Below are 22,518 nucleotides of genomic sequence, written 5' to 3'. Positions count from 1 at the left end.
GTCCATCCACAACTTGTGTTAGACCAAAAGAGTTCAGGAGGCTTTTAAAATCATCAGCCAGCTGATTAGAAGGACAACAGATATGAATATTAAAATCACCACAGACCAAAAATTTGTCATATTTTGGGATAAACTCCAGAAACTCAGAAAACCCCTGAATAAAATCCTTATTAAATTTTGGTGGACGGTAAACAACAGCACAGAGCACAGGACAGTCGAACTCCATCACAAACAACTGAAGTTCAAAAGTGGAGTTGACATTAGAAGATAAAAATCGGCATTTAAAACTGTCTTTAAAAACCGTGGCCACACCGCCGCCTTGACCTGATGCTCACGTGGAGGTGAAAAACGAGCAGCCGGGGGGGAGGAGCTCAGAAAAGGCGCTATTTTCACCTGGTTTCAACCAGGTCTCCATTAACAGGAGAAAGTCCAGATCACGACTGGAGAAAAAGTCATTCAAAATGAAAGTCTTACTTGTGAGTGACTTTGTGTTGACGAGCGCCACACGGACTGAGCGCACGTCAGTCTGCTGGGAGACACGACTGAGCGGGCGCAGGTTCTCCTGCACGCAGCCACGACTGCAGCTCCTCACAGGACGGCGACGCAGAAGTGGAGACCAGGCACCCCGGACAACCAGCCGGAGCCACCGATAGCAAAAAGTCAGGGAATGCCGCACGTCGTAGCCGTCATATGGTGTGAAGAATCCGGCTATGAATTGTTGTGGAGCATGTTTGCAGGAAACAGCCAGGCACACTCTGAGCCGAACACGGACTCCTCCTCTCTTCCCACGTCCTCTGCGACGCAGACGCTGAGGCAACACGTCAAGCAGCCGGCGTAGAAAGTCTGGTACGGATGCTAAGACAGGCGGCAGGGGCAGCCGCGTCCCTGGCCGTCCGCCCAAGCCAGGAACAGTGAAATTCTCCAGCGAAGCCCGAACGCTGATAAGAGTCTGGCGATCATACACCAGGAGCGGTGACACATTCCATGCAACAAAGTGTAAAAACAATAAAAACGACACTAAAACAAGCGAGTGCCGACGGCAGGCCACATACAACGGCGCCATCTTTTTAAAAGAGAAGCTTAGTCGTCATCCAGACTTATCTTGTAGCCATCCAGCATGAAGCCTTTTTTCTGCCATGCCAACCGGATTGCTACTTCTGTCGTACGAAAACTCTGAAATTTGACAAGAACTGATCATGGGTGACTTCCGGTGGAGTGGGGGTCCGACATGGCTGTGTAGTGTAAGTGCTGTGGAGCCGCTCGCCTTCCTCCCCCTTAAAAATTATGACGGATATACTCTAAACACTGAAAATATTTGCCGGGGGAAGCACAGCTTTATTTTACTATGCAACAAGTCCAGAAAACTTTTACGCAGTACAGTTTAAAGAGCCTCGCACGACAGATGGAGGGAAACACAGAGGACAACATGGCGGCTACTCCAAAACCATCCCAGACGGACACCGCAACCGAGATAACAACCATAACAACCGTTGCTACAGAATATCACTTCTAATATGCGCGGATTAAAACCCAGTATGGATGCAGTTCAGGCAGGGGTGGATAACCTGGGAGCTCGGGTGACAGAAGCTGAGGCTCGAATATCAGATCTGTAAGATCAGAATCAGAACCTGGATGCCACAGTCGGCAGGGGGACCAAAACCATCAAGAGATTCAAAGTTTTTATTGTCATATGCACAGTAAAGAAACATGTTCCCCTGTGCAATGAAATTCTTACTTTGCTGCCCACACTGGATGTCCATATATATATATATATATATATATATATATATATAAAATAACTAAGTATAAATAAAATATCTAAATATAAGTAGAAAAAAAAGAAATAACATAAAATAAGCATGCTGGTAAGAATAGAATATAACAAGCAATGTAATAAAATGTAATGTAATAAGAAATGTACACTATAAGAAGGGAAATATAAAATATGCTTGTGTAAAGGCCTACATGATATGTACACGATAGTGAATGTTGCACACTGATGCACTGTTTTGTGCAACATTCAGCAGTAAATGGTTTCGTGCAATTGAGCCAATGGATTCAAGTTAGCAGGTATTGTAGTGGAATAGAACAAAGTGTCCGTAATATAGTAAAGTGTCCAGTAGAAAATAAAGTAAAATGAAATCAAATCAATTTTATCTATATAGCGCCAAATCACAACAAACAGTTGCCCAAAGGCGCTTTATATTGTAAGGCAAGGCCATACAATAATTACAGAAAAACCCCAACGGTCAAAATGACCCCGTGAGCAAGCACTTGGCGACAGTGGGAAGGAAAACTCCCTTTTAACAGGAAGAAACCTCCAGCAGAACCAGGCTCAGGGAGGGGCAGTCTTCTGCTGGGACTGGTTGGGGCTGAGGGGAGAGAATCAGGAAAAAGACATGCTGTGGAAGAGAGCAGAGATCAATCACTAATGATTAAATGCAGAGTGGTGCATACAGAGCAAAAAGAGAAAGAAACACTCAGTGCATCATGGGAACCCCCCAGCAGTCTAAGTCTATAGCAGCATAACTAAGGGATGGTTCAGGGTCACCTGATCCAGCCCTAACTATAAGCTTTAGCAAAAAGGAAAGTTTTAAGCTTAATCTTAAAAGTAGAGAGGGTGTCTGTCTCCCTGATCTGAATTGGGAGCTGGTTCCACAGGAGAGGAGCCTGAAAGCAAAAAAAAAGCAGTCCTACATATTTGCTTAATATGCGCATTGAAGGACATATCCTGATCAAAAATGACTCTCACGGTATTACTGGAGGTCAGGGTAATGCCATCCAGAGTAAGGATCTGGTTAGACACCATGTTTCTAAGATTTGTGGGGCCAAGTACAATAACTTCAGTTTTATCTGAATTTAAAAGCAGGAAAATAGAGGTCATCCATGTCTTTATGTCTGTAAGACAATCCTGCAGTTTAGCTAATTGGTGTGTGTCCTCTGGCTTCATGGATAGATAAAGCTGGGTATCATCTGCGTAACAATGAAAATTTAAGCAATGCTTTCTAATAATACTGCCTAAGGGAGGCATGTATAAAGTGAATAAAATTGGTCCTAGCACAGAACCTTGTGGAACTCCATAATTAACCTTAGTCTGTGAAGAAGATTCCCCATTTACATGAACAAATTGTAATCTATTAGATAAATATGATTCAAACCACTGCAGCACAGTGCCTTTAATACCTATGGCATGCTCTAATCTCTGTAATACAATTTTATGGTCAACAGTATCAAAAGCAGCACTGAGGTCTAACAGAACAAGCACAGAGATGAGTCCACTGTCTGAGGCCATAAGAAGATCATTTGTAACCTTCACTAATGCTGTTTCTGTACTATGATGAATTCTAAAACCTGACTGAAACTCTTCAAATAGACCATTCCTCTGCAGATGATCAGTTAGCTGTTTTACAACTACCCTTTCAAGAATTTTTGAGAGAAAAGAAAGGTTGGAGATTGGCCTATAATTAGCTAAGATAGCTGGGTCAAGTGATGGCTTTTTAAGTAATGGTTTAATTACTGCCACCTTGAAAGCCTGTGGTACATAGCCAACTAATAAAAATAGATTGATCATATTTAAGATCGAAGCATTAACTAATGGTAGGGCTTCCTTGAGCAGCCTGGTAGGAATGGGGTCTAATAGACATGTTGATGGTTTGGAGGAAGTAACTAATGAAAATAACTCAGACATAACAATCAGAGCGAAAGAGTCTAACCAAATACCAGCATTACTGAAGACAGCTGAACACAAGATATGTCTTTGGGATGGTTATGAATAATTTTTTTTCTAATAGTTAAAATTTTATTTGCAAAGAAAGTCATGAAGTCATTACTAGTTAAAGTTAAAGGAATACTCGGCTCAATAGAGCTCTGACTCTTTGTCAGCCTGGCTACAGTGCTGAAATGAAAACTGGGGTTGTTCTTATTTTCTTCAATTAGTGATGAATAGTAAGATGTCCTAGCTTTACGGAGGGCTTTTTTATAGAGCAACAGACTCTTTTTCCAGGCTAAATGAAGATCTTCTAAATTACTGAGATGCGAAGTTAAGCATTTCTGATTTAAGGCTCTCTTTTTCAGAGGAGCTACAGCATCCAAAGTTGTGCTCAATGAGGATGTAAAGCTATTGACGAGATAATCTATCTCACTCACAGAGCATAGGTAGCTACTCTGCACTGTGTTGGTATATGGCATTGAACATAACAAAGAAGGAATCATATCCTTAAACCTAGTTACAGCGCTTTCAGAAAGACTTCTACTGTAATGAAACTTATTCCCCACTGCTGGGTCGTCCATTAAAGTAAATGTAAATGCCATCCATCCATCCATTTTCCTCCACTTTATCCGGAGTCGGGTCGCAGGGGTAGCAGCTCAAGCAAAGCCGCCCAGACCTCCCGATCCACACACACCTCCCCCAGCTCCTCCGGGGGGAACCCCAAGGCGTTCCCAAGCCAGCTGAGAGATGTAGTCCCTCCAGCTTGTCCTGGGTCTTCCCCGGGGCCTCCTCCCAATGGGACGTGCCCGGAACACCTCTCCAGCGAGGCATCCAGGGGGCATCCGGAAAAAATGCCCAAGCCACCTCAACTGACCTTCGACGTGGAGGAGCAGCGGCTCGACTCTGAGCTCCTTCCGAGTGACCGAGCTCCTCACCCTATCTCTAAGGGAGCACCAAGCCACCCTGCGGATGAAACTCATCTTGGCCACTTGTACTCGCGATCTCGTTCTTTCGGTCATGAGCCAAATCTCATGACCATAGGTGAGTATCGGAACGTAGATCAATCGGTAAATCAAGAGCTTTGCCCCCTACTCAACTCTCTCTTCACCACGACGGTCCGATACAGCGACCGCATCACTGCAGATGCTGCACCGATCCGTCTATCGATCTCACGCTCCATCCGTCCCTCACTCGTGAACAAGACCCCGAGATATTTAAATTCCTCCACTTGAGGCAAGGACACTCCACCGACCTGAAGAGGGCAAAGCACCCTTTTCTGGTCTAGAACCATGGCCTCGGATTTGGAGGTGACGCTTCACGCTCGGCTGCAAACTGCCCCAGTGCACGCTGAAGGTCCTGATTTGACGAAGCCAACAGAATCACATCGTCCGCAAACAGCAGAGACGAGATTCTGTGGTTCCCAAACCAGACCCCTTCTACACCCTGGCTGCGCCTAGAAATTCTGTCCATAAAAATAATGAACAGAACCGGTGACAAAGGGCAGCCCTGACGGAGGCCAATGTGCACTGGAAACAGGTTTGACTTACTACCGGCAATGCGAACCAAGCTCCTGCTGCGGTCGTACAGGGACCGGATAGCCTTTAGCAAAGGACCCCGGACCCCGTACTCCCGGAGCACTCCCCACAGGGTGCCCCGAGGGACACTGTCGAACGCCTTCTACAGATCCACAAAACACATGTGGACTGGTTGGGCGAACTCCCATGAACCCTCGACCACCCGATGGAGCGTGTAGAGCTGGTCCAGTGTGCCGCGACCAGGACGAAAACCACACTGCTCCTCCTGAATCCGAGGTTCGACCATCGGTCAAATTCTCCTCTCCAGTACTCTGGAATAGACCTTACCGAGGAGGCTGAGGAGTGTGATCCCCCTATAGTTGGAACACACCCTCTGGTCCCCCTTCTTAAACAGAGGGACCACCACCCCGGTCTGCCAATCCAGAGGCACTGTCCCCGATCGCCACGCGATGTTGCAGAGGCGTGTCAGCCAAGACAGTCCCACAATATCCAGAGACTTAAGGTACTCAGGACGGATTTCATCCACCCCAGGAGCCTTGCCACCGAGGAGCTTTCTAACCACCTCAGTGACTTCAGCCTGGGTAATGGATGAGTCCGCCTCTGAGTCCCCAGTCTCTGCTTCCTCTTCGGAAGACATGACAATGGGATTGAGGAGATCCTCGAAGTACTCCTTCCACCTCCCAACAACATCCCCAGTCAGGGTCAACAGCTCCCCACCAGCACTGTTTACGGTGTGGGTGGGGAGCTGCTTCCGCCTCCTGAGGCGTCGGACGGTTTGCCAGAATCTCTTCGAGGCCGACCGATAGTCCTCCTCCATGGCCTCCCTGAACTCCTCCCAGACCCTAGTTTTTGCCTCTGCGACCGCACGGGCTGTGGCACGCTTGGCCTGCCGGTACCTGTCAGCTGCCTCTGGGGTCGCACCTACCAACAGAGATAAGTAGGACTCCTTCAGCTTGACGGCATCCCTTACTTCCGGTGTCCACCACCGGGTTCAGGTATTGCCGCCGCGACAGGCACCAGAGACCTTGTGACCATAGCTACGAGTGGCCGCATCGACAATGGAGGCGGAGAACATGGTCCACTCGGACTCCATGTCTCCAACCTCCCCCGGGATCTGGGAGAAGCTCTCCCGGAGGTGGGAGTTGAAGACCTCGCTGACAGAGGGTTCCGCCAGTCGTTCACAGCAGACCCTCATGATACGTTTGGGCCTGCCAGGTCTGACCGGCTTCCTCCCCTCCCAGCGGATCCAACTCACCACCAGGTGGTGATCGATCGACAGCTCTGCCCCTCTCTTCACTCGAGTGTCCGAGACACGTGGCCGAAGGTCAGATGATACGACTACAAAGTCGATCATTGACCTCCGGCTCAGGGTGCCCTGGTGCCACGTGCACTTATGGACACCCTTGTGCTCGAACATGGTGTTTGTGATGGACAAACTGTGACTAGCACAGAAGTCCAACAACTGAACACCACTCGGGTTCAGATCGGGGAGGCTGTGCTTCCCGATCACCCCCCTCCAGGTCTCACTGTCGCCGCCCACGTGGGTGTTGAAATCCCCCAGGAGAACAATGGAGTCCCCAGTTGGAGCGCTATCTAGTACCCCTCCCAGGGACTCCAGGAAGATCGGGTACTCTGCAGTGCTGCTCGGCCAATAGGCCGAGACAACGGTGAGAGACCTGTCCCCGAGCCGAAGGCGTAGGGACGCGACCCTCTCGTTCACCGGAGTGAACTCCAACACATGGTGACTGAGCTGGGGAGCAATAAGCAATGCGACCCCAACTCTCCGCCTCTCCCCGTGGGCAACGCCAGAAAAATGAAGCGTCCAGCCCCTCTCCAGGAGTTGGGTACCAGAGCCCAAGCTGTGCGTGGAGGTGAGCCCGACTATCTCTAGTCGGTATCTCTCAACCACCAGCACAAGCTCAGGCTCCTTCCCCCCCAGCGACGTGACATTCCACATCCCAACAGCCAGGGGCTGTGAGCATGGACCGGGCTGCCGGGCCACCTGCCCTCAACCGCCACCCAATCCTCTCTGCACCCGACCCCCATGGCCCCCTCTGCAGGTGGTGAACCCACAGGAGGGCGGGCCCACGTCGCTCTTTCGGGCTGAGCACGGCCTGGCCACATGGGCTAAGGCCCGAGCACCAGGCGCTCACACGCGAGCCCCAAGGCCAGGCCTGGCTCCAGGGTGGGGCCCCGGCTCCGCCATACTGGGCAACGTCTCGGTCCTTGATTTTTTACTGGTCATGGAGGTTCTGAACTGCCCTTAGTCTGACCCGTCACCTTGGACCTGTTTGCCTTGGGAGACCCTATAGTGAGCACAAAGCCCCCGACAACAGCTCCTAGGATCATCCAGGTATGCAAACTCCCCCACCACGATAAGATGGCAGCTAGAGGGGGAGGTAAATGTAAATGTTATTAAGAAATTATCAGACAACAGGGGGTTTTCAGGGAATACTGTTAAGTCTTCAATTTCTATGCCATATGTCAGAACAAGATCTAAAGTGCGGTTAAAATAGAGGGTGGGCTCATTTACATTTTGAGCGAAGCCAACTGAGTCTAATAATAGATTAAATGCAGTGTTGAGGCTGTCATTCTCAGCATCTATGTGGATGTTAAAATCACCCACTATAATTATCTTATCTGAGCTAAGCACTAAGTCAGACAAATGGTCTGAAAATTCACAGAGAAACTCACAGTAATGACCAGGTGGACGATAGATAATAAATAAAACTGGTTTTTGAGACTTCCAAGTTGGATGGACAAGACTAAGAGTCAAGCTTTCAAATGAATTAAAGCTCTGTCTGGGTCTTTGATTAATTAATAAGCTGGAGTGGAACATTGCTGCTAATGTGACTCGGGGGTGTTGACTCATTTAAACTAACATATTCATCAAAGTGACGAGTGATGGGGGCTCTGTCCTTAAGGGGGGGGGGGGGGGTGTTCAGCTGTTTAACAGTCTAATGGCTGTGGGAAAGAAGGAGGTCTTGAACCTGGTGGTTCTGCATCTCACAGTCCTGAACCTGCGGCCTGAGGGGAGGAGTGTGAATAGTCCATGTTGGGGGTGAGTGGGGTCTTTGATGATGGAGACAGCTCTCCTGTGGACTCTGCGGTGGTAGATGCTCTGCATAGAGGGTTGTGGGGTCCTGGTGATCTTAGACGCAGTCCTTATTCTCTGCAGGCGTTTGCGGTCCCACACAGTAGAGCTGCCGTACCACACAGTGATGCAAGTGGTCAGACTGACTCAATGATGCAGCTGTAGAAGTTACTGAGGATCTTGGGTGCCAACCCAAATTTCCTTAGCCTCCTCAGGAAATACAGCCGCTGCTGAGCCTTCTTCACCACCTGTGTAGTACTGAATGTCCAGGTGAGGTCATTGCTGATGTTGACCCCCAGGTACTTGAAGTTCCTCACCCTCCCCACCTCAAGACCTTGGATGAACACCGGCTGGTGAGGCCTCCTCTCCTTCCTCATGTCCACTATCATCTCCTTGGTCTTGTCTGTGTTGAGGGTGAGGTTGCTACTGTCCTTTTGAATTGGAGAAAGAAATTAAGGATCTTGAAAAAAATGTATGCATCCCAACTAGACCCAGTAGTTTTTACCCAGTTGAATAAAGTGAAATTTGAACTAAATTCCACACTGCAGAAAAAGGCTGAATTTTCATTATTCCAATGTAGACAGAAGTATTACGAGCAAGGAGAAGCAGCAGAGAGATTTTTAGCCCAAAGATTAAAACAGTGGCTTAATTGCACCTGAATAACCTCTGTGGAGAATGAAAATGGGACAGTAGTGACAGGCAGAGGAGAAATTAGCAAATTATTTAAGATATTCTATCAAAAAATTGTACAATTCATAGGGTGGGATAGAACAAGAGGAAATAGGTTTTTGCCCCAAGTGGATCTACCAACCCTATCTTAGGAAGAACAAAAGGAGACTGGGGGAGATATTACACTGGAAGAGGTTCAGCAAGCTGTAAAGAAGATGAGCTCTGGGAAAGCTCCTGGAAACAATGAGCTGCCAACAGATTTCTATAAAGAATCTGTGGAGCTACTAGCACCGAGGCTAGTGATAGTTTTTTAAGATGCAATTAAGAGGGGTAACATGCCAGAGAGTATGCAATCTGCGGTAATAACATTGATACATCAGAAAGGCAAAAATCCACAGCAGTGTGGAAATTATCGTCCAGTATCTCTTATAAATGTAGATGCTAAAATACTGTCCAAGATATTAGCCAGGAGGCTGGAGGTGCATCAACCCAACCTAATTCATCCGGGTCAGGTAGGGTTTATTAAAGGTAGGTCTTCAGGGCAATTCTATGGTAAAAGAATTACAATCTGAGCTAATCTGTCATGGTTAGATGCCATATGTGCAGATTTTGCTGCTGTTGTAATTCCGTTACCATAGAATTGCCCTTCAGCAGATAATGTACGTAGACTATTACATTTAATCTGGCAGGCGAGGAATCGCACTGAACCCATAGTTGCTTTCTCTTTAGATGTGGAGAAAGCTTTTGATAGAGTGGACTTACTTGTTCAGAACACTAAACAGGCTTGGATTAGGCCCCTCCTTTATAAATTCGGTTAGACTTCTATATCATAATCCCAAGGCCTCGGTGTTGACAAACGTGAACTTGTCCTCCTGTTTCTCCTTATACCGGGGTACAAGGCACGGCTGTCCCCTGAGCCCTCTTCTTTTTGCACTTGCATTGGAGCCCATAGCGGCGGCCATCAGGAAGAATTCAGTTATTAAGGGTATTTTAGCTGGAAAGTTGGAACACAAACTATTTCTATATGCGGATGATATTTTGTTAGAGACAGCTGTTCCTCAAATTTTGTCTTTAATTGATACTTTCTCTCTTCTTTCAGGCTATAAAATAAATTGGGGAAAATCAGAGGCAATGCCACTGTCTAGACTATGCCCAAGACAGAACTGGCAGTTCAATTAGCTCCCTTCAGGTTTGGTGTACTTGGGGATAAAACTTAACACCAGGTTTAAAAGACATTATGACAGAAAATTTACTTCCCCCGATGAAAATTGAGAACACTTGACAAAATTGGGCTAAATTAGGATTATCTCTGTTGGGTAGAATAAATTTCGTGAAAATGATGATTATCCCACAAATTAATTATATTTTGCACCTACTACCCATAAGTCTCCCATCCCCTTTACTTAAAAAATTCAACGTAGCAGTAGATTTTTTTATGCAGTGGAGGGGGCAAAAGACCTTGTTTAAACAGAAATAAGATGAGAGCTGCTATTGAAGATGGAGGCCTTAATCTACCAAGAATAGATTGGTATCATTATGTCTTTTTCTCTTAATCAGTTGGCTAAAATAGACATCACAGAAGCCCAGGTCCTGAGCTGGGTTCTGATTGAAAAGGAACTTACGGAGCCTATTCCATTGCAGGCTTTTATGTCTCAAACTGGATGTGAAATTCCGTCTCGTAATCTGTTGTTGTCATTCGCCAAAGAAATCAGAAACAGTCACCCCTTTGGCATAACAAAAAGTTGAAAGTGGGGAAAAAAAACTCTGTATTGGAAATCATGGGCTGTAGCAGGGATTATTTATGTTGGAGATGTTTTTGAGGGTGACAACTTAATGTCCTTTCAACAACTGGCAGCTAAATACAAACTCCCTAAACAGGACTTTTGGAAATATTTGTAGTTACGAAGCTGTATATTACAACAAAAACAAAAACTTCCCCCGTTTACTCAATCCCGAGTTACAAAAACTAATGCAGGTTAATCGGGGGGTAAAGGTGGGGCATCTAAATATTATAGTTTCATGAGAAAATCTCAGCCACCTAAAGTTGAGGCTCTTAAGAGAGCCTGGGAGATGGATCTAGGGGGCGAGATCACTATGGAGAAGTGAGAAGAAATTACTAGATCTTGGCATAAGATACCAAGCAAGACACAGATTCGCTTAATTATGTACAAAATCATATACAGAATGTATTGGACCCCCAGTAAGATGGCAAGGCTAAAACTCTGATTGGGAGTTATGCTGGAGATGTGAGGAAACACCTGAACTGAAATAACACAGAACCTTTGGGAAAAGCTAATACTACTTATCAACAAAGTTCTTGCGATAGATATATCTCAGAGCCCCGCCTTGTGTATTCTGGGTTTGATAACAAGTGAGATGAGGTGATCCTGTCAGCAGACCCGATGGTGTAAGTTGGCCCTCAAGGCGGGGTGCAGGATCACTGTCAGACACTGGAAATCAAAAAATGTTATTCCAGTCAATGAACGGTTAGAGGAAATGACCAAAATGGCCAACTATGAATGGCTGATTTTTAGGCTGAATGATCGAGAGGAGGTGTTTTTGAAATTATGGGGCCCCGACTTGAACCACTTACAAAATGGGTGATGGGTGAAATATAGCAGACTGATTTTCAAGTGAATCACAAAACATTCAGACTGTAAAAGGTCTTGGTTGTGAAGTGGAGGAGGGTGGTGACTGTGGGAGCAGAGGAATTGGAAACATTATCCCAGGACTCGTGGTATATACATCTCTCCCACCCCCCACCCCCGCTTTTTGTCTTCTCTCTTTCTTGTTGTTAACCATTTGTTGTAGTTGTAGTGGGCTTGTTCTTGTCCCAACTCATGTATGTGTTGTTTCAAAGTTCATAAAGCAATAAAAAGTGAATTCCAAAAAAAGAACTGATCTTGGGTTATCTCCGAGTGGGGGCTTTGGTGCGAGTGCTCTGTGGGCTCTATCTGTAGATCCGTCATGAGGGGAATGTGGAGATTTTCTTTGAGCACATTTTCAATGAAGGTTATCACTGCCTTCGGACTCACTTTCTTCTGTTTGGGTATGCTATAATTCCTAATGTTTTCTCTCCTCTACCTGTGCTCTTGGTCTGTTAATTTCTCCTGTAGTTGTTCTTGGAGTTTTAGCATTCCTATCATCACTTCTTCCATGTCTTGTAGCCTTGTCTCAGTCCCCACGATTCTCTTTTCCACCTCATCAAGTCTGGAATGTGTTTTTGCAAATTCTCCCTTTATGTCTTGTCTGAACTCTCTTAGATGTTTTAGTATCGTACTATTTGTCACATCTTCTTCTCCATCAGTCTCATTTTCCTCATGGCTAGACTCGGTAGTGCTAGCATTAGCTTATTCGTCATGCGATCCGTCAGTGGTTACAGACATTCTCACTTTTGATTTCTTTTTAGATTACAAAGGCATCTCCTCCCCTTTCTAGGCAGCTTTGCAAATTCTTTTAGTCAGTATTACTTTGACTTTACGGGGCAGTTTTTTTCTTTTGGTCAAGAGGACACGCTGTAAGCTGCCATCCCTCGGTAACCCGGAAGCGGAACCGTTCCATCTGAGACATTTTACTTTCTCAGAGAAAGCAAAAGGTGCACTTTGACTTACAAGCTGAACTCACCTCTGCAGAAATCTGTGTTCCACAGGAAGATGGCACTGTTGAGCCCAGCAAGGACACATCCCACAGGAGCAACGTAGAGCAGACATAGCACCATGAGCATCCCGCCATAGAACCTGGGATGAAGACATCAGTTACAAATGACTCCTGGAGCATGCAGCTGTCAGACACACACTTATTAATGTGCACACCTGGACGATGTGGCATGATCGTCCCAGTAGAGGACTTTGTAGACAGCGTCCGCTGACATGCAGGCAGATGACAACATGCTGTCCAGATGCTTCAGCCTGGAGACACCAAACAACATATGTGCAACAAAACCACATTTACTCCTGAAAATCAAACATGACCACAGATATGAACATAGACACTCATTAGATAAAGTCTTTATCTAAGTAGAATGTCTGCATAACCCCATAACCCAGTGTGTCTGTCTCTATAAAATATATATACACACACTACCTCCAGAAAGTATTTACAGCACTTCACTTTTTCCACATTTTGTTGTTACAGCCTTATTCCAAAATGGATGAAATTCATTTTTCCTCTCTTTTACTCACAGCACTCCATAATGACATGATTTTTTTATTATTATTATTTTTGCAAATTTATTAAAGATAAAAACCTAAGAAACCACTTGTACATAAATATTCACAGCTTTTGTTCAATACTTTGTTGATGCTCCTTTGGCAGCAATTCCAGCCTCAAGTCTTCTTGAATATGATGCCACAAGCTTGGTGCACCTATCTTTGGGCAGTTTGGTCCATTCCTCTTTGCAGCACCTCTCAAGCTCCATCAGGTTGGATGTGGAGCGTCGGTGCACAGACATTTTCAGATCTCTCCAGAGATGTTCAATCAGATTCAGGTCTGGGCTCTGGCTGGACCACTCAAGGACATTCACAGAGTTGTCCTGAAGACACCCCTTTGATATCTTGGCTGTGTGTTTAGGGTCATTGTCCCACTGAAAGATGAACTGTCGCCCCAGTCTGAAGTCAAAAGCGCTCTGGAACAAGTTTTCATCCAGGATGTCTCTGTACATTGCTGCATTCATCTTTGCCTCAATCCTGACTAGTCTCCCAGTTCCTGCTGCTGAAAAACACCCCCACAGCACACACTCTCCATTGCTCCATTACTCATCATATTTGGTGTGGTATCACCTTATCATATCACACTCGTCATTTTTAAATTTGTTTTAAATAAATTTGCAAAAATCAAAAAAAAAAAATTTTTTATACATTGTCATTATGGGGTATTGCATGTAGAAATTTGAGGGGGGAAAAAATAATTGCATCAATTTAACATAAAAAATGGTGAAAAAGTGCAACGCTGTGTATACTTTCTAGATGCACTGTGTGTGTGTGTGTGTGTGTGTGTGTGTGTGTGTGTGTGTGTGTGTGTGTGTGTGTGTGTGTGTGTATATATATACACTCAACAAAAATATAAACGCAACACTTTTGGTTTTGCTCCCATTTTGTATGAGATGAACTCAAATATCTAAAACTTTTTCCACATACACAATATCACCATTTCCCTCAAATATTGTTCACAAACCAGTCTAAATCTGTGATAGTGAGCACTTCTCCTTTGCTGAGATAATCCATCCCACCTCACAGGTGTGCCATATCAAGATGCTGATTAGACACCATGATTAGTGCACAGGTGTGCCTTAGACTGCCCACAATAAAAGGCCACTCTGAAAGCTGCAGTTTTGTTTTATTGGGGGGGATACCAGTCAGTATCTGGTGTGACCACCATTTGCCTCATGCAGTGCAACACATCTCCTTCGCATAGAGTTGATCAGGTTGCCAATTGTGGCCTGTGGAATGTTGGTCCACTCCTCTTCAATGGCTGTGCGAAGTTGCTGGATATTGGCAAGAACTGGTACACGCTGTCATATACGCCGGTCCAGAGCATCCCAAACATGCTCAATGGGTGACATGTCCGGTGAGTATGCCGGCCATGCAAGAACTGGGACATTTTCAGCTTCCAAGAATTGTGTACAGATCCTTGCAACATGGGGCCGTGCATTATCCTGCTGCAACATGAGGTGATGTTCTTGGATGTATGGCACAACAATGGGCCTCAGGATCTCGTCACGGTATCTCTGTGCATTCAAAATGCCATCAATAAAATGCACCTGTGTTCTTCGTCCATAACAGACGCCTGCCCATACCATAACCCCACCGCCACCATAGGCCACTCGATCCACAACACTGACATCAGAAAACCGCTCACCCACACGACGCCACACACGCTGTCTGCCATCTGCCCTGAACCAGGATTCATCCGTGAAGAGAACACCTCTCCAACGTGCCAAACGCCAGCGAATGTGAGCATTTGCCCACTAAAGTCAGTTATGACGATGAACTGGAGTCAGGTCGAGACCTCGATGAGGACGACGAGCATGCAGATGAGCTTTCCTGAGACGGTTTCTGACAGTTTGTGCAGAAATTCTTTGGTTATGCAAACCGATTGTTTCAGCAGCTGTCCGAGTGGCTGGTCTCAGACGATCTTGGAGGTGAACATGCTGGATGTGGAGGTCCTGGGCTGGTGTGGTTACACGTGGTCTGCGGTTGTGAGGCTGGTTGGATGTACTGCCAAATTCTCTGAAACGCCTTTGGAGACGGCTTATGGTAGAGAAATGAACATTCAATACACGAGCAACAGCTCTGGTTGACATTCCTGCTGTCAGCATGCCAATTGCACGCTCCCTCAAATCTTGCGACATCTGTGGCATTGTGCTGTGTGATAAAACTGCACCTTTCAGAGTGGCCTTTTATTGTGGGCAGTCTAAGGCACACCTGTGCACTAATCATGGTGTCTAATCAGCATCTTGATATGGCACACCTGTGAGGTGGGATGGATTATCTCAGCAAAGGAGAAGTGCTCACTATCACAGATTTAGACTGGTTTGTGAACAATATTTGAGGGAAATGGTGATATTGCGTATGTGGAAAAAGTTTTAGATCTTTGAGTTCATCTCATACAAAATGGGAGCAAAAACAAAAGTGTTGCGTTTATATTTTTGTTGTGTGTCTATATATATATATAGGGAGGTTGTGTTCCTCAAGCTTGGGTCCTCTACCAGAGGCCCAAGTTTGAGGGTTCGACGCTGTATCGTAGCTGTTCCTAGGACTGCACTCTTCTGGACAGAGACCTCTGATGTTGTGCCTGGAATCTGCTGGAGCCACTCTTCCAGTCTGGGGGTTACAGTTCTGAGTAGGGATGCACCAATCCACAATTTTTCACTTCCGATCCAATCCCGATACCTGAATTTGGATATCTGCCGATACTGATACTTTTCCAATCTAATACCAGAGCTCTGTTTGCTTTCATATTATTTTTATCATTACTGTTGATTTTATATGAGGCTTTTCTTAAAAAGAGACCTGAAAGTTCAGCTACAATTTACAATGTGTATCTAAGATGAAAGCCTGGATTTAATGTTTTGGTGAAAGAATTAAGTACTTTTCTTATAGCCTTAGTTTTATAGACTAAAAAGAGAAAAGACAGCTCTCTCTCTGTCTTTGTCTCTTTCACAATTTAAAATTTCAATGGGGCTTTATTGACATGGGAAACATTTTTACATTGTCAAAGCAAGTGTAACATAAAAATTATAACCCCAATTCCAATGAAGTTGGGACGCTGTGTAAAATGTAAATAAAAACAGAATACAATTATTTGCAAATCCTATTCAACCTATATTCAACTGAATACACCACAAAGACAAGATATTTAATGTTCAAACTGATAAACTTTATTGTTTGTGTGCAAATATTTGCTCATTTTTAAATGGATGCCTGCAACACATTTAAAAAAAAGTTGGGATGGGGCAACAAATGACTGGGAAAGTTGATGAATGCTCAAAGAACACCTAATTGGAAACAGGTGAGTGTCATGATTGGGTATAAAAGGAGCATCCCCAAAAGGCTCAGCCATTTACAAACAAAGATGGGGTGATGATCACCACTTTGTCAACAACTGCATGTAAAAATAGTCAAACAGTTTAAGAACAATGTTTGTCAACGTTCAATTGCAAAGAATTTAGGGATTCCATCACCTACAGTCCATAATATAATCAGAAGATTCAGAGAATCTGGAGAACTTTCTACACGTAAGCGGCAAGGCCAAAAACCAACAATGAATGCCTGTAACCTTCGATCCCTCAGGGGGCACTGCATTAAAAACCAACATCATTGTGTAAAGGATCTTACTGCGTGGGCTCAGGAAAACTTCAGAAAACCATTGTCAGTTAACACAGTTCGTTGCTACATCTACAAGTGCAAGTTAAAACTCTACCATGCAAAGTGAAAGTCATACATCAACAACATCCAGAAATGCCGCCGGACAGACGTAAAATGGAAAAGTGTGCTGTGGTCTGATGAGTCCACATTTCAAATTGTTTTTGGAAATCATGGACATTGTGTCAATCAATCAATCAATCAATTTTTTTTTTATATAGCACCAAATCACAACAAACAGTTGCCCCAAGGCGCCTTATATTGTAAGGCAAGGCCATACAATAATTATGTAAAACCCCAACGGTCAAAACGACCCCCTGTGAGCAAGCACTTGGCTACAGTGGGAAGGAAAAACTCCCTTTTAACAGGAAGAAACCTCCAGCAGAACCAGGCTCAGGGAGGGGCAGTCTTCTGCTGGGACTGGTTGGGGCTAAGGGAGAGAACCAGGAAAAAGACATGCTGTGGAGGGGAGCAGAGATCGATCACTAATGATTAAATGCAGAGTGGTGCATACAGAGCAAAAAGAGAAAGAAACAGTGCATCATGGGAACCCCCCAGCAGTCTAAGTCTATAGCAGCATAACTAAGGGATGGTTCAGGGTCACCTGATCCAGCCCTAACTATAAGCTTTAGCAAAAAGGAAAGTTTTAAGCCTAATCTTAAAAGTAGAGAGGGTGTCTGTCTCCCTGATCTGAATTGGGAGCTGGTTCCACAGGAGAGGAGCCTGAAAGCTGAAGGCTCTGCCTCCCATTCTACTCTTACAAACCCTAGGAACTACAAGTAAGCCTGCAGTCTGACAGCGAAGCGCTCTATTGGGGTGATATGGTACTACGAGGTCCCTAAGATAAGATGGGACCTGATTATTCAAAACCTTATAAGAAGAAGAATTTTAAATTCTATTCTAGAATTAACAGGAAGCCAATGAAGAGAGGCCAATATGGGTGAGATATGCTCTCTCCTTCTAGTCCCCGTTAGTACTCTAGCTGCAGCATTTTGAATTAACTGAAGGCTTTTTAGGGAACTTTTAGGACAACCTGATAATAATGAATTACAATAGTCCAGCCTAGAGGAAATAAATGCATGAATTAGTTTTTCAGCATCACTCTGAGACAAGACCTTTCTAATTTTAGAGATATTGCGTAATGCAAAAAAGCAGTCCTACATATCCTCCGGACAAAAGAGTTAGAAGACCATCCTGATTGTTTCCAGGGCAAAGTTCAAAAGCCAGCATCTGTGATGGTATGGGGGTGTGTTAGAGCCCATGGTGTGGACAACATACACATTTGTGATGGTATGGGGGCGTGTTAGTGCCCATGGCATGGACAACGTACACATCTGTGATGGTATGGGGGTGTGTTAGTGCCCATGGCATGAACAACGTACACATTTGTGATGGTATGGGGGTGTGTTAGTGCCCATGGCATGAACAACATACACATTTGTGATGGTATGGGGGTGTGTTAGTGCCCATGGTATGTACAACATACACATTTGTGATGGTATGGGGGTGTGTTAGTGCCCATGGCATGGACAACATACACATTTGTGATGGTATGGGGGCGTGTTTGTGCCCATGGCATGGACATACATTAGATCTTATTCTTTCTTTTGGCCTCAATGTTCAAGTCAAGGAGATATGTGACTGTCAGATCTCGGATTATCTGCCGATTTTATTCAACTTAGCTCTTCCAGGCTCAGTGGAAAAATGGGACCTTTCTGTGCGCACAAAGCGCGCGTTAAACTCACAGTCTGTGGAGCAATTTACGAGTGTGTTTCTGGCCACTGTGCCCTCCTCACTTCGTGACCCGAGTGCTTTGAACTGTGAGGAGCTTCTTATTTTATTTATTTCTGTCTGCACAGAAGCGCTAGACTCTGTTGCGCCACATGTGACCAAGCGCTCCAGGTCTGCGTCGGAGCCGTGGCACAATGAGACTACTCGTGCGCGCAGACGCGAATGCAGGCGCGCAGAGCGTAAATGGAAGAAGGACCATTTGCATGTTTCCCTGGGAATATTTCGAGACTGTCTTGTGGATTACCAAGAAGCTGTTAAGTCAGCAAAAGCCCAGTTTGTGTCAAATTTTATTGCAAATAACACTCACAGGCCTCAGGTCCTTTTTAATGTACTGAATCGTCTGATTAACCCAGAATCTAAATCTGGTCTTGTGCTGTCTGACTCACTGTATGACAGCTTTTTGTCATTCTTTGTTGAAAAAGTGTCACAAATCAGGGCTTGGATCTCAGTGTCTCACTCTAATGATTTTAATTTAAACACTGAGTGCACTTCGGCCTTTGCTGAGTTTCAGCCTCCAACTTTAACTGAATTGCTCAAAGTGGTTCAGCAATTAAGACCTTCCAATTGTCTTTTTGATTCTGTTCCCGCACGATTTTTAAAAAGTGTTATTTCTGTCCTTGGGCCATACATTTTAAATGTTATGAATAGTTCTCTTTTATCTGGTTGTGTTCCAGGAGTTTTAAAACATGCTGTAGTTCAGCCTCTCCTCAAAAAGCCCACCTTGGATCCTAATATTCTTGCCAATCATAGGCCCATTTCAAAGTTTCCATTTTTAGCTAAAATCCTTGAGAAAATTTGTCTACGATCAGTTTCAGTCTCATTTGGATTCTAATGACATTTTTGAAAAATTCCAGTCTGGCTTCAAATCACTTCATAGTACTGAAACAGCACTGTTGAAGGTTTTTAATGATCTCCTTTTAATTGTTGACTCTGGTTGCTCTGGGATTTTAGTTTTGCTGGATTTGACAGCAGCCTTTGACACGGTTGATCACTGTATTTTACTGTCCCGTCTGGAGTATTATGCAGGTTTTAAAGGCACAGCACTGGAGTGGTTTATATCTTATCTTAGAGACCGTAGTTTCTCTGTGCACCTTGGGCCACACCAGTCCAGCTCAGCACCCTTAAATTATGGTGTTCCACAAGGCTCTGTTTTGGGTCCTGCTCTTTTTTCACTGTATATGCTGCCATTTGGCACCATATTCAGAAAATACAACTTGGCCTTTCATTTTTATGCTGATGACCTGCAAATCTATCTGCCACTTAAGCTCCCATCAAATTCTCTGACTATTTTGGTAAATTGTCTGCAGGAAGTGAAAACTTGGTTGGCTCAAAACTTTCTAATTCTCAATGAGAATAAAACTGAAATAGTTAGCTTTGGCCCTGCATGGTCATCTGGTTCATGTGATGTGCTTGGTCCTTTGTCTTACTGTGTGCATGATTCTGTCAGAAATTTGGGGGTCATTTTTGACAGCTCCTTCAAAATGGACAAGCAAATTAATTCTGTGGTAAAGGCCAGTTTCTTCCAACTCAGAATCTTGAGAAAAGTGAAGGCTTACCTCCCAGCGTGTGATTTTGAGCAAGTTATTCATTTGTTTATAACATCTCGTTTAGATTATTGTAACTCACTCTATTGTGGACTGGACCAGTTATCTCTAAAGCATCTGCAGCAGGTTCAGAACGCTGCTGCACGACTGCTCACGGGGATGAGGAAACGAGAGCATATCACCCCTGTGTTAGCCTCGCTCCATTGGCTCCCAGTCACATTCAGGATTGATTTTAAGATCCTGCTGCTTGTTTTCAAGTGTTTAAATGGTTTGGCTCCCGAATACCTCTCTGAGCTTTTGACTCCTTATGTTCCGGTCAGATCAGTGAGGTCAGAAAGCCAGCTTTTATTAAATGTGCCCAGATCTCGATTAAAAACTCGAGGTGATCGGGCTTTTTCGGTGGCTGCGCCTAAACTTTGGACAGTTTGCCTTTGCACATCAGAACTGCTCCATCTCTAAAGTCTTTTAAATCTGTTCTTAAGACTCATTTTTATGCTTTGGCTTTTAATACAATTTAAGCTGTGTGTGTCTGGTTTTATGTGTTTTTGTATATTTTGGAATTTTAATGCTCTGTTTTTTTTGTGGTATGGTTTTTGATATTGTTTTTACTGTGAAGCACTTTGGGCAGCTGCTGTTGTTGTAAATGTGCTATATAAATAAAATTGACATTGACAACATACACATCTGTGATGGTATGGGGGTGTGTTAGTGCCCATGGCATGGACAACGTACACATCTGTGATGGTATGGGGGTGTATTAGTGCCCATAGCATGGACAACGTACACATCTGTGATGGTATGGGGGTGTGTTAGTGCCCATGGCATGGACAACGTACACATCTGTGATGGTATGGGGGTCTGTTTGTGCCCATGGCATGGATAACTTATACATCTGTGATGGCATGGGAGTGTGTTAGTGCCCATGGCATGGACAACTTACACATCTGTGATGTTACCATCAATGCTGAAAGGTACATCCAGGTTTTGGAGCAACACATGCTGCCATCCAAGCAACGTCTTTTTCAGGGACGTCCCTGCTTATTTCAGCAAGACAATGCCAAGCCACATTCTGCACGTGTTACAACAGCGTGGCTTCGTAGTAAAAGAGTGCGGGTACTAGACTGGCCTGCCTGCAGTCCAGACCTGTCGCCTATTGAAAATGTGTGGCACTTTATGAAGCGCAAAATACGACAACGGAGACCCCGGACTGTTGAACAACTGAAGTCGTACATCAAGCAAGAATGGGAAAGAATTCCACCTACAAAGCTTCAACAATTAGTGTCCTCAGTTCCCAAACGCTTATTGAGTGTTGTTAGAAGGAAAGGTGATGTAACACAGTGGGAAACATACCACTGTCCCAGCTTTTTAGAAACATGTTGCAGGCATCCATTTCAAAATGAGCAAATATTTGCACAAAAACAATAAAGTGTATCAGTTTGAACATTAAATATCTTGTCTTTGTGGTGTATTAAATTGAATATAGATTGAAGAGGATTTGAAAAATCATTGTATTTTGTTTTATTTACATTTTACACAACGTTCCAACTTCATCGGAATTGGGGTTGTAAATGAAGTTCTCTCTCTCCCTCTCCTTCTCTCTTTCTCTCTCCCTCCGGCGCTCTCTCTTTCTCTGTTTTTGTGCTGTGCAAACTTCGAACTTTTTGGAAACACGAAGTCTTTCAACTGTAAATTCAACCATAAATTTCTAAATATATCATCAGCGACGCTCACGCGCAGGACGTTAATGGAGATTTTTTTCCCTTTCAGCGGACAAAATTTCTGTTCGGCTTGTGGCTAAGTTTTCAGCACACATTTTCGTGCTCGACAAACAGACAATTTGAACCAGAGAGCCGGGCGGAAATTTGCCACTACCCACAGCTAGAACACTGTGGAAGAGAGCTCTCTCAAACAGCTCAGCTTCAGAAACCTCCCCTCCTCCCGCTCGGCAGCAAACACAGCAGAGAGAAAACAGCAGCAGCTGAGAGGATTCACAGTGGCTCCTCACGTATCGGAAAACATCGCAGTTTGGATCGGTATTTTATGATACTTGAATTATGTCCATATCGGTAGCCGATCCCGATACCTGATCGGTCGCAATCTTAGCTCCAAGTGCTCCCATTACCACTGGGACCACTTTGGACTTTACATTCCACATCTGCTCCAGTTGCTCCTTCAGCCCTTGGAACTTCTCAACTTTTTTCGTGCTCCTTCTCTCTGATGTTGCTGTCAGCTGGGATTGCCACATCAATCACAACTGTGGGCTTCTTTCCCTTGTCAACCACCGCTGTGTCTGCTTGGTTGGACAGCAGCTGCT

The 22,518-nt window shown here is 44.7% G+C and overlaps 1 protein-coding gene and 1 long non-coding RNA gene across 4 annotated transcripts in view; one reads left to right on the top strand and one right to left on the bottom strand.

Annotated features, from left to right (window-relative positions):
- Positions 1 to 22,518, bottom strand: part of zfyve27 (zinc finger, FYVE domain containing 27) — an 83,749-nt gene that overhangs the window by 37,944 nt on the left and 23,287 nt on the right. For all 3 annotated transcript variants that reach the window (XM_034188326.1, XM_034188328.1, XM_034188327.1), the window contains exons 5-6: positions 12,820 to 12,915; positions 12,632 to 12,744 (exon numbers count right to left, since the gene is read on the bottom strand). In XM_034188326.1, coding sequence (XP_034044217.1) covers positions 12,632 to 12,744; positions 12,820 to 12,915 — 209 coding nt within the window. The remainder of the gene's footprint in view (positions 1 to 12,631; positions 12,745 to 12,819; positions 12,916 to 22,518) is intronic.
- On the top strand, positions 328 to 22,207 carry LOC117526274. Its single transcript, XR_004565248.1, has 3 exons — positions 328 to 341; positions 2,792 to 2,797; positions 22,083 to 22,207. It is a non-coding gene; the product is annotated as an uncharacterized LOC117526274 (long non-coding RNA).

Source organism: Thalassophryne amazonica, chromosome 15 (assembly GCF_902500255.1).
Source record: "Thalassophryne amazonica chromosome 15, fThaAma1.1, whole genome shotgun sequence".
Taxonomy (NCBI): Eukaryota; Metazoa; Chordata; class Actinopteri; order Batrachoidiformes; family Batrachoididae; genus Thalassophryne; species Thalassophryne amazonica.
Note: the sequence above shows the minus strand (reverse complement) of the source record. Positions and strands in the feature narration are given on the sequence as shown.